Below are 10,949 nucleotides of genomic sequence, written 5' to 3'. Positions count from 1 at the left end.
TGCCTCCACTGGAACCTTTATGGAGTTGGGAGTATAGCCGTCTGATCCCGCCTCTCCCTGCCCTCTTCGGATTTTAAATTCCTTCAAGGCAGAAGTCGGGTTCATTCATCTTTGAAACCCTCATCCCCTCCAACCCCAGGACACTGGCGCCCAGATCAAAGCAGCACAAATGCAGCGACCTACAAAGGTCTACTGAATGAATGAATGAACGAGTAAATGACTGAATGGACGAATTCGAGTCCTCACTGTGCCATCTCCGGGAAGCTGCCAGTCACCCTGGGCCTCGGTTTCCCCAACTGCTCTGCCCAGGAGACATGAAGACCTGAGTAATCCCAGGTGCGGGGCTTCTCGGGGCGAAACTGAGCGGGCGGTACCTCGGCGCTCCCCGCGGCGGGGTAGGGGTTGGAGTCAGGGGCGGAGCTAGGGCTCCCTCGGGGCGGAGCCATTGGCCGCGCCCACCGCCACCCGGCAGTAGTTGTGGAGGTCAGCCCCGCCCGCTTCCTCTTTCCTTCGGCCTCTTTCCATCGGCGCGGCGGCTGATTGTGTAGACATGGTGAGGGCGGTGGAATCGGGTGCCATCCCCGCGCTGTGGGGCTCGGGGCCTGGGGTGGGGAGCTCGAGGTGAGCACTGGGGTTCCATCTGTCAGCCGGGCCTGTAAGGCGCCGTACCGAGTGGCCTAGCGCCGCCACAGCAGGTCTCCCGCCCTCTCTCTTGTTGGCCTGGGCCTGGAGAGGTGAGCCCGCGCTGCCGACGCCTCCGTCTTTCTGTCTGCTGAATGGGAGCAGCGGCCCAGCCTCGTAGCGGACCTGGGCGAGGGCGCGCCTGCGGGGGCCTCAGTTTCCTTGCCCAAGGCACAGACTAGGGGAGGGATGCTGGGCTCGCAGCGCGTCCTCCGGGGGCTGGCCACGACGCAGGCGGAAGGGAGGATGGCCGCTGGGAAGGGGAGACAGCCTTGCTGGGTGTTTGACCCAAACCCTTGATTGCGCACAGGCCAAAATTAAGGCTCGAGACCTTCGCGGCAAGAAGAAGGAGGAGCTGCTTAAACAGCTGGAAGACCTGAAGGTGGAATTGTCCCAGCTGCGCGTCGCCAAAGTGACAGGCGGGGCGGCCTCCAAACTCTCCAAGATGTGAGTGAGGGGTGGCAGGACCACGGTTTTCTGGGTGTGGGGGACCCCTGTGCGTTGGAAGCATTTGTAGAGTTTTCGAAGCTGGCTAAAGGAAATGTCCCTTTCATGGACCCGTGGGTTGGAATGTCATGCCCTTCCTAACCAGCCTTTCCAGGCTCACCTTGCTCACACCCAGCCACATGGGAGACCTGCTGTGTGGTTTTCTTCTCTGCGTTAGACCATTTTGTCCTTTTGCCTGGAGTGCCCTTGCTCAGCTTCTCTGGTTGAAGAAAGAACAGGTTGTCCCTGAAGCCCTTTTTTAATTTTTTTAATCTCTTTTTAATGTGTATTTACTTTTGAGAGAGAGCAGGGGAGAGACAGAGAAAGCGGGAGACACAGAATCCCAAGCAGGCTCCAGACTTAGAGCTGTCAGCACAGAGCCTGAGGCAGGACTTGAACCCAGCAACTGTGAGATCATGACCTGAGCCAAAGTCAGATTGTTAACGGACTAAGCCACCTAGGGGCCCCCCTGAAGCCCCATTTTAACGCTGCCTTGAAAAGCCTAACCGGACCCTTTTCTCCCACCAGCACTTACTTGGTCCTCCCTGCCCTCCTCCCTCACTTGGTAGATCAGTGCCTTGTGCCCACCTCTCCCTTAAGTTGAAGTTAGCTTAGTTACATGAATCAAGAATCAGGACTTGTGAAAAGAACATGGGTTTGGAGTCTGTGGAACTGGGCGCAGATTCCACTTTTGCCACATCCTACCCGATGGGTGTGCTGACTCACCACTCAGAGTTGGTTTGTTGTTTTTGTTTGTTTTGCTTTTCTGTAAAATGGGCCCCCAACAACCAACTCGCAGTGCTGGGAGGGGATTGGATGAGTTGGGGAACACGCAAGCAAGTTGCATGCTGAGCCCTCAAGACTGTTTACCAGGTGTCTACTGAGTGGCCCTCCTTCATCCCTCAGCATGCCTCGTGTTCAACATTGACCACAAATCACTTATTCCCAGCTTCTTCCTATGTTCATCCTCTCCCCCCATGGCCTACGTCTTGTTGCTCCCCCCCAAGTGGCTCTTCCTGTGACTCCTTAAACTTGTTGCCCAGCTTGTGGCATGATTTCCCATAGTCGACTTTGACTTTGGTTAGGTCTTTGTAGCTGTCAGGATACATGGCCTGGGGTGGAAGGTCTTTCCTGATCTCCCTTCTGCTTCTGCTCAATGAATGAATACTTCACAGCTTCTCAGAAGCACTGGGCATGCCAGCCCTTCCCTGTCCCCACTAGAGGGATACCCATCTTCTAGAGTCTTCAGACCTCACCCCCAGAACCACCTTCTGGGCTGGGTTAGGCACCTCTTGGGTGAATATGGACAAGCTGGTGGGGAATAATACCACTCCTGTCTTAGGACATCTGGGGTCCTGAATGAAATGCCTGAGGTGGGGGGGGGGCACTGTATCTCTCCACCATCTTCACTGATGTCTCTGTTTTGTAGCCGGGTTGTTCGTAAATCCATCGCCCGCGTTCTCACCGTCATCAACCAGACTCAGAAAGAAAACCTCAGGAAATTCTACAAGGTGAGTCTGGGCTGGGGGGAGTCGGAGGGATGCTTAGCTGCAGGGGCAAAGTTCCAGCTCTTCCTTGGCCAAAAGGGTGGTATGAAGAGGCTCTTTTCTGCTGGGGTGCATGGCAGCGGGCTTTCCAGAGCCTTCCCAACTTGTAGCTGGTTTCGCTTCCAAACCAGCATCTTGGCACTAATCTGCATTTCCTCGGGGCTGCACTGGTCAAGAAATCAGCGTGGTGAGAGCCTGGCTGGAGCCTTGGGTTTTGAATCCAGCCTCACCAGCTGAGTAAGTCTGAGCAAGGTTATCAGGGCTCAAGCTGTGAAGCAGAACCAGTTGGAAACTTCATGTGTGTGTAGACATGCACTTGACTTATTACAGAGAATTGGCTTATGTGATCGTGGGGGCTAGCTGATAAGTCCAAAATCAGCAGGGCTGGCTATCAGGAAGAGAAGGTCATGGGCAGGCCGGAACTCACGTGACACAGGTTGAAGCCCCTGTCCTCCGGTGGGATTTCTTGGGGAGATCCTCAGCCCTGCTTTAAAGCCTTTCAGCTGAAAGCCGCCGTGTGTTCCTGGGTTAGCTGCCCCCAGGGATAGTAGCATGTGCGGGGGGGACAGGCAAGGGTGCCGCCATCCCTGAATGTGTGTACGTTGTGTATGTGGGAATGTTTTCTGAGAATTGGGCTTGAAACTTTGATGTTTTTTATTTTTGAGAGAGACCGTGGGGGAGGGGCAGAGAGGGAGACACAGAATCGGAAGCAGGCTCCAGGTTCTGAGCTGTCCGCACAGAGCCCGACGCGGGGCTCAAACTCATGAACTCTGAGGTCATGTCCCGAGCCGGAGTCGGACACTTAGCCGATTAAGTCACCCAGGCGCCCCAGGCTTGAAACTTTGATCAGGCTCCAGAGGGACCATGGCAGAGGTGGTGGGTGGTCTTCCAGTGAGTTCACCCCCTGCCAGGCACCACTCAGTCCAGGGGTGGTGGGGGGAAGGGTCAAGGTGAGGTCTCTGTCTCTAGGTTAGCGCTATCGGCATGGTCACAGATGGCCACATGTGGCTGTGGTGGCTGAAGGCCTGGATTTGTAACATAGGCCTCGCGTGGCCAGCGCCTGTATTGGCCAGCAGAGCTCTGAGGGCTTAGGAAACTTGAAATGGATGAGGCCCTGACCTGTGCTGTGGATAGCATGGATATGGGTGGACAGAGACTCATGCCTCCGAATCCCCCGTCTTCGAGCTTACCCTCCTCTGCGCAGCTCGTTTCTGTTTCTGCACCTCTCTGCCCTGAGGCTGTTCCCCCTCTTGGCTCTCACGCCACTGCCCTGTGCCTGTACCGCCTCTGGACTGTTGGCAGTTCCCAGAAAGCGCCTGAGCCGGCATTCTTCAGGGTATTTGTGCGCCCCGTTTTCTCCCCCTTGGAACTGGTGTTCGCTCCGATTGCTTGCTTTGTAGGCTATTTCCAGTCATTAGGTGGAAGCTTCCTTTATCTTTTCTCCTCTTCCCCACTGATGGGCCGCTTGTTAGCTGCCCGGTCTTACCCACTGGGCTGGGAGCTCCTTAAGCAGATCTGATTCTTCACTAAGGTAGCACCCAGCACAGGGCCTCAGTCCCCTACTGGGCTGGTCCTATACCTCCTCATGCTCAGGTCTACACGTTAACCTTCGCATCCCAGTGGCCCCCTTCAGGCACTTCCAGCATCTTCCCCGTGCCCCCTAGCCACTTAGTTCCAGTCTCAGAGGCTTCGTTAACTGCCGCAGTAGCTCCAAAACCCTGGTGCTCAGATTCCCCGCGCTCTCCCATCACCCAGGGTAAGAAGTATAAGCCCCTGGATCTGCGGCCCAAGAAGACACGTGCCATGCGCCGCCGGCTAAACAAGCACGAGGAAAACCTGAAGACCAAGAAGCAGCAGCGGAAGGAGCGGCTGTACCCACTGCGGAAGTATGCGGTCAAGGCCTGAGCACCGGCATCAATAAAACACAAACAAACTGGCTGGCGTTGCTTCGTGTTTGCGGGTGTTTCAGCGAACCGTGCCGGAGAGGTGGGCTGGCGTGCCCTGGTTGTGGTTACTAGGGGCCTGGGGGCTTTGGCAGGCCTGCCTGCGGCTGTTGGCAGCCCCGGCGCGGGACCATGACCAATCCTGGTCACAGGGATCTGTTGGGTGCTCTGTTAAGGTTACTTTGGGCCTGTGGCGTGCAGCTGCCCTCACTGTCCTTTCAGGGGCTCGTTCTGCCAGGTCCCATGCGCCCTGGGCAGGGAGAGACAGGCTTGAGATCAAAGAGCCATTTGTGGTGATGTTATATCTGAGAGGCTCTGGGTGATTTGATCGTGCATCGGAGTTGGCATCTTGCCTGATCAGCAGCTCCAGACACTAAGAGTTTCCCATCTAGGGTGAAGGCACAGGCGTGGGCCACATCCAGGACTCCCTGCCGAAAGCACTTCACTGGGCTCTGGGAACGCGAGTCCTGCCTGCCCCCAACCTCCCCTGGCAGGCCTTTTCCTACACCCTTGGGTGCTACATCCGTGGACCTTACTTACCTTCAGAGTCTCCATGCACTTTCCTGTGTTGCAGTCCCAGACTTTGACCTGGAAAATAATATAAGCAGAAGGGAGGGAGGCCTCACCCCACAAGTCTGGCATCCTTGAAACCACTTTGGAGTGAGCCCCAGCCAACCTCTTTACCTCCTGGTCTGGGTTTTGTTGTCTGTGAGGTGTATTTAACATTGCCCGGCATAAGAATCTGATGCGAAAATTCAGTGCAGTGTGGTTTCCTTTTCCCTGAAGCTATGGTGTGTCTTAGAAATGTTATTGTCACTAGCAGCTTCTGGGCCAGTTTAGACCTTAGTGCCCAGAAGTGGTGGGCACCTGGGTTCTGTCCTTGTCACCTTCCTGTTCGGGGCAAATAGGAAGTGGCCCTTTCTAGACCATGCTGAGGGCTCTGGTAAAGGAGGATGTTGGGTTAGGAGTTCGCCAGGAGGACAGGCCTGGGGCGGGCGGCAGGGGGGGTGGTGGGCTTACCATATGGGAGTAGCCAGCGCTGGCTAGCTGTGACCCATCAGGGGAGAAAGCTATGCTCTTCACCCAGGTGACATGGCCCTTGAGCTGAACAAGCAGGTTTCTGGTGGAAGGCTTCCAGATGTGGATGGTCTTGTCCCAGGAGCCGGAAGCCTGGACAGCAAACAGCTCTAAGCCCATGGGTTTGGAGCCAGCAGAGGGCCAGCCTGGAACCCAGGGCGACCTAGCTCACCAGGAGGCCGGATGCTGAGTAGCACAGGCAGCTGATGTTGCCACTGTGGCCCTCCAGCTCTTGGTGGGAGGTCACTGGGGTCCCCGTCCGCAGGTCCCAGATGCAGATAGCAGAGTCCCAGGAGCCAGTGGCCTGCAGACATCTGCTGTGAGCATGAACTAGCGAGCCCATGCCCACCTTTGTGGTTCTTAGGCTGGCCAGGCTCAGGAAGCAGGCAGTTTGTGAGCCCTGCTGAATTCCCCATCTTATAGAGAAGGGGAGTGGCTCAGAAGAGCAGAGTCACCCAGTTAAGGTCTGAAATTCTGACCACTGCTCAGCCCCCAAGCAAGTAAGTGGATGTGGCTCACCAGGCAGTCTGAGCTGGGTGCGAAGTCACTGCTCTGGACAGAGTCTCGGTGCCCTCCTAAGTGGCGCAGCATCTGGCCAGACTGCAGGAGAGAGCCCTGAGCTTTGGCGGGTAGCCCAGAGCCTTGTTGTGCTAGGTTCTAGGCCTCAGATGGGTCACACCAGGAATGGGTCAGGCCAAGGAGGGGTCAGACCTCCCCTCCTTGCAGGGCTGCCTGGGTAATGTGATCACACAGGGTCTGGGGAGGTTACCTGGTCCTTGAGGGGAGGAGAGGGCAATCCAGGCCACATGACCCTCACAGGCAGAGATCTTGAGGCACAGAGGGCTGGTGTGGCTGGGGATGTAGCTGCAGCCAGATGTAAGGGGGTCTTGGATGCCAGGTGTGGGCATGGGCAGTGGGGAAAATGGAACAACCTTTCTGGGGCACTGGGGTGGGGGTTGTCTCCTCCAGGTCCCAGGTCTCGCTCTGGCCGCCCCTCCACATACCTGCACCTCCCAGAGCACCACCCGCTTGTCCCAGCCACCCGATGCCAGCTGCTTTGAGTCAGGGCTAAAGCTAACCGTCTCCACGCTCCTGTGGTGACCTGGTGGAACAGGATACGGCAGGGTCTAGAAAGGAACATAGGCCTGGCTGCTTGGTCCTAGTCCCACCCAGTGCACTCACCCTTCAGGACATGCAGACACTTGGCTTCTGCTACATCCCACAGGCGGATGGTACAGTCACCAGAGGTCGTGGCAAAAAGGTGGCCATCAGGGGAGAAGCGGCAGAACTTGATGGGGCCTGGGTAAGCAGGCATGGTCAGGGAATGGGGTGCTGCCTTCCACCTTGCAGGCCAACCCCTGCTAATCTCTCTAGCCTTATCGCCTACCTACCCTCCTCCCTCCTAACTCTCTCACCCTCCAGCCATCTAGCAAGTTGAGCTTCCATGACTTGACCTGAAACACCCAACTTTATTTTGCCCATTTGTAAAATCAATGCCAAAAGCAAATGCAGGCACCTTCCAGAAACTTTTTGAGAGCCCAGCCTGGGTTTGTTGCCTCCTTTGAGCTCCCCAGCCCTGGACTTTACCTGTTAACATTAGTCGATCTGCCCTGTAATTACCAGATTTTTTTTTCTTGTTTCAGTAATAATTATAATAGTTCTATCTACTGAGTTCTTACTGGGCGCGAGGCACTTTGCATTATCTCATCCCACAGGGGAGCAACTGTCCCCATTCTAAAGAGAAGGAAATAGAGGCTCAGAGAGACGACATAACGATCACAAAGTGGTTAAACAGCTGAACACTCTGCTAAGTGAAATAAGTCATGAAAAGGAAGGTACTTAGAGTAAATTCATTGAGCTAGAAAAAATGGTGGTTGTCAGGCTGGAGGAAGGGATGAATGGGGAGTTTAATGGGTATAGACAGTTTCCATTTTGCAAGATGAGTTCAGGAGACTAGCTGCACAATGAACATACTTAACACTACTGAACTGAACATTTAAAAATGGTTAAGATGGTAAATATATTTTTAAACAATTTTTAACAGTAGGAATGGGGACCTCTCAACCAGTAGAGCATGTGACTCTTGATCTTGGTTGTGAGTTTGAGTCCCATGTTGGGTGTAGAGACTACCAATTTTTAATTAAAACTTAAAAAACAAAAACAAACAAACAAAAAAAACGGCAATAGGGTCTGAGTCCAGGTCTGTCAGAGGCCCTGTGTCCTTGCCCTCCTGCCCCAGCCCTGCCCAGGCTGTCTGGCATGAATGCCCAGCTCAGATGTCAGAGTGACAGGCTCTGCAGAATGCCAGACAGACCCGTGGGCCTTGGTCTCCACATCCAGCCTCAGGAGCCCCACCTGCATGGCCACCCAGCCTCCACAGCAGCCGCCCGCTCTGGGTCTCCCAGCCGTACACATAGCCATCCTCAGAGGCTGTGAGCAGCCTCTGGCCGTCGGGAGAGAAGGCTGAGGAGTTGACCTGGAAGAGCACAGAAGTAGTCCCATCCTGGGGCAAGAGACACCTGTCTGCTCATGCCTGACCCCAGACTCATGGGCCAGCCCCAAACACTGCCCCACGGGCCTGGGGTTGGAGCTTAGACTTCACGCCTCACTCTACAACTAGAGCTCAGAATGCAGGAACCACCCTTGCAGTCAGAGCCAAGAGCTTGGAGCCTTCTCTGGAATCCTGTAAAACCTGGGCCTGAAGCCCGAGAGTCCTCACTGAAGGTAGAGGCTGGAGCCTTCTCTAGAACCAGAGCCTGGCACCCCAGAGTCAAGAGCCCATTCTAGAGCTGGAGCCCAGAACTAGGAGTTCAAAATCTAAGCCCCGAATTCATTTGAAAGCCAAAGTCAAAACACTGGTGTCATCCAGGAGTTTGCACCCTCTCTAGAACCAAGAGCTTAGAATCTGTAGCCCATTCTGGAGCTGGTGGGGGGCCAGAGAACACTAGACAGAATAAGGAACCACTCTAGACCCAGAGCTAGGACCCTAGAGTCAGCAGAGCCCAACCGGACCTTACCTCCCCGCGGTGCTGGCCGAAGAATTTCACTCTCCCCACGGCCAGCCTTCCTGCGGACCCGCTGTTCATGGGCCCCAGGGCGCTGGTCCAGCCAGCCGGCCCCACTTGAGGTGGAGTGGATAGAGGAAGCTGTGTACAAGGGGTCTCCATGGAAATCGGGGCGGAGCACGCAGCCACTGCGGGGTCTCTGGGAAGCCACGACGAGAGACAGGTTGGGAGAGACTGTTCTCAGCCCCTGGTGGGGGGGGGGGGGGGGGGGGCCGCGGCGGGCAGGACCGTCCGCGGCTCTGAGAAGGTACTTACTTCCCCTCCTGGCCGCTGCCAGCCAGACCTTGTGCAGCCCCGACCTCGGGGCCAGACCACAAGCACGGCGACCGCTAGAGGGCACGCCAGCCCCGCACACCGCCACTGCCTCCCCGCTGCAGAGCGTGCAAGCTCCCGGACCCCTTTGAGAGGAGCCGCTTGCCCCATGTGCGCAGTGGGGTGGCACATTATAGGTGCCCAGGAAAGCCCGCTCTGGTTCCAAGACCCCTTTCCTCCTGGAGTGCCCAGTACTGAGGCTGAGAAGTTCCCATGAAGGGGGCTGGAAACGATGCTATCTGCCCTCCAGAATGGGGCGAGCCTGAGGTAGTGTGTGTAAGGCACAGGGCATTAGAAAGTGGAGTCCCCGTTGTTAACATTCTGGCAGCACAAAATGTGGCCATCTGAGGATGTGGAGGATGTGGAGGCCATGGTAGGAGGCCTCAGGAGGTGTCAAGTTCCTTGTTGGATAGTTGAAGCTGAAACCAGGCAGGAACAGGACTTGGTTTCAATGTTCATTTTGCAGATGAGGAAATAGAAGCCTCATAGGTAGAGGGACTTTCCCCGAGGTCACTCAGGCAGTAGGGAACGAACTGGGACTTAACCCATGACTGTCTGACTTTGAGGGCCTATATTAGGACCATCTGCCATGAATTCCAGGGGTCTCAAGCAGATGCCAAGGTCCTTAACTCCTGGTACATCTGGGAAACCGAGGCCCTGAGAGGGCAGATTTGGCCCAGTCATCCAGTACTTCTATGGCAGAGCTGGGGCCAGGACCCAGTCCCTCCCCAACAAGGCACAGGGGTGGAACAGAGACACCCTGTCTGCCACTGTCCAATGGGTTCCAGGCTCCTTGGGGGTGGGGTGGGGCAGCGCCGCTTTGGGAGCCTCAAACTCAAGGATTCCCAGCAGTGACTCACACCCCTCCCCCCAGACCTCTTTCCCAGACTCTTCTCACGAGATCCACTGCTCTCTATTTTAGGTCTCAGACAGTCAGGCGGGAGAGGGGGCGACAATGGTGGCTTTGAGGCGGCGCCACCCCCATCCTAACTCCAAGAGGGCCCAGGTCACTGAGTTGGCTCCTCAAGGACCCGTCTGGGTTGGGCCTGTGAGGCCACCACCCCATCCCTGGACATGGGTGCCGAACACAGTTCCTCAGAGCTATCTGGCCCCCCAGGCCCTCCCCACTCCCTCTGCGTAGGCAACCCCCTCCCAGTCCATGCCCCATCTGGCATCTCCCCAGCCACCTGGCTGCTCTTGCTTTACCTGGAGGGCCCAGAACCACCTAACCTCGTGCAGCCCATCACTCCCAGACCCCTGCGAACAGACCTTGTCCACCAGGCCCGGTGACTACTCAGCTGGTAGAGGTGCAGCTATGGTTAAAATCTTCTCTTTTCTTTTCTTTTCTTTTCTTTTCTTTTCTTTTCTTTTCTTTTCTTTTCTTTTCTTTTCTTTTCTTTTCTTTTCTTTTCTTAAGTAAGCTCTATGCCCAACATGGGGCTTGAACTACTCACACCCCCAAGATCAAGAGTTGCATGCTCTGCTGACCGAGTTTAAACCTTTTTGCTTGACACCAGAGCTGGTGGTTGGAACTACCCACCATGAATTCTAGGGGCCCTGGGGGCCATCCTGTCCTTGTCCTCCTGCCCTCCCACCCCCACCTTGCTCCCTGAACTCAGCCACAGGGCCCTTTTTTCCATCCCCTCCACCTTCACTCCCACTCTGGGCCTGTGCACACAGGGTTCTCCATCCTCTTACCTGCTTACCTTGGGATCTACCTCAAATATCACTTCCCCGAGGTGCCTTCCCTTGCCCATCCCCCAGACAAGTCAGAGCTCCTGCCCCAGAAATAGGGCATTAGAGCCACCGGTCTGGGTTGAACCTGAGTCCTGCCAGCT

At 55.8% G+C, this 10,949-nt stretch overlaps 2 protein-coding genes across 4 annotated transcripts; one reads left to right on the top strand and one right to left on the bottom strand.

Moving 5' to 3' along the window:
• Positions 1–402: 402 nt before the first annotated feature.
• RPL35 (ribosomal protein L35) lies at positions 403–4,652 on the top strand. The gene is made up of 4 exons (XM_003995862.4): positions 403–553; positions 992–1,128; positions 2,597–2,678; positions 4,470–4,652. Exons 1-4 carry the CDS (start codon positions 551–553, stop codon positions 4,617–4,619), a joined length of 372 nt encoding a protein of 123 aa, XP_003995911.1. The 5' UTR covers positions 403–550; the 3' UTR covers positions 4,620–4,652.
• On the bottom strand, positions 4,511–8,879 carry WDR38 (WD repeat domain 38). 3 transcript variants are annotated; one of them, XM_003995861.6, is made up of 9 exons: positions 8,752–8,879; positions 8,090–8,210; positions 6,917–7,033; positions 6,739–6,836; positions 6,254–6,334; positions 5,907–6,038; positions 5,678–5,827; positions 5,198–5,245; positions 4,511–5,085 (listed from the first exon to the last, which is right to left on the bottom strand). In XM_003995861.6, exons 1-9 carry the CDS (start codon positions 8,818–8,820, stop codon positions 4,957–4,959), a joined length of 945 nt encoding a protein of 314 aa, XP_003995910.3. In that variant the 5' UTR covers positions 8,821–8,879; the 3' UTR covers positions 4,511–4,956. The 3 variants fall into 3 exon arrangements, with proteins under 3 accessions (XP_003995910.3, XP_044899003.1, XP_044899005.1); XM_045043068.1 differs by having other exon boundaries at positions 4,511–5,245; XM_045043070.1 differs by lacking the exons at positions 8,090–8,210; positions 8,752–8,879 and having other exon boundaries at positions 4,511–5,245; positions 6,504–7,053.
• Positions 8,880–10,949: the final 2,070 nt, after the last annotated feature.

The sequence above is a fragment of the Felis catus genome, chromosome D4, assembly GCF_018350175.1.
Source record: "Felis catus isolate Fca126 chromosome D4, F.catus_Fca126_mat1.0, whole genome shotgun sequence".
NCBI classification, from domain to species: Eukaryota; Metazoa; Chordata; class Mammalia; order Carnivora; family Felidae; genus Felis; species Felis catus.
The sequence above is the reverse complement of the archived record's forward strand: the minus strand, read 5'-3'. Positions and strand labels throughout refer to the sequence as shown.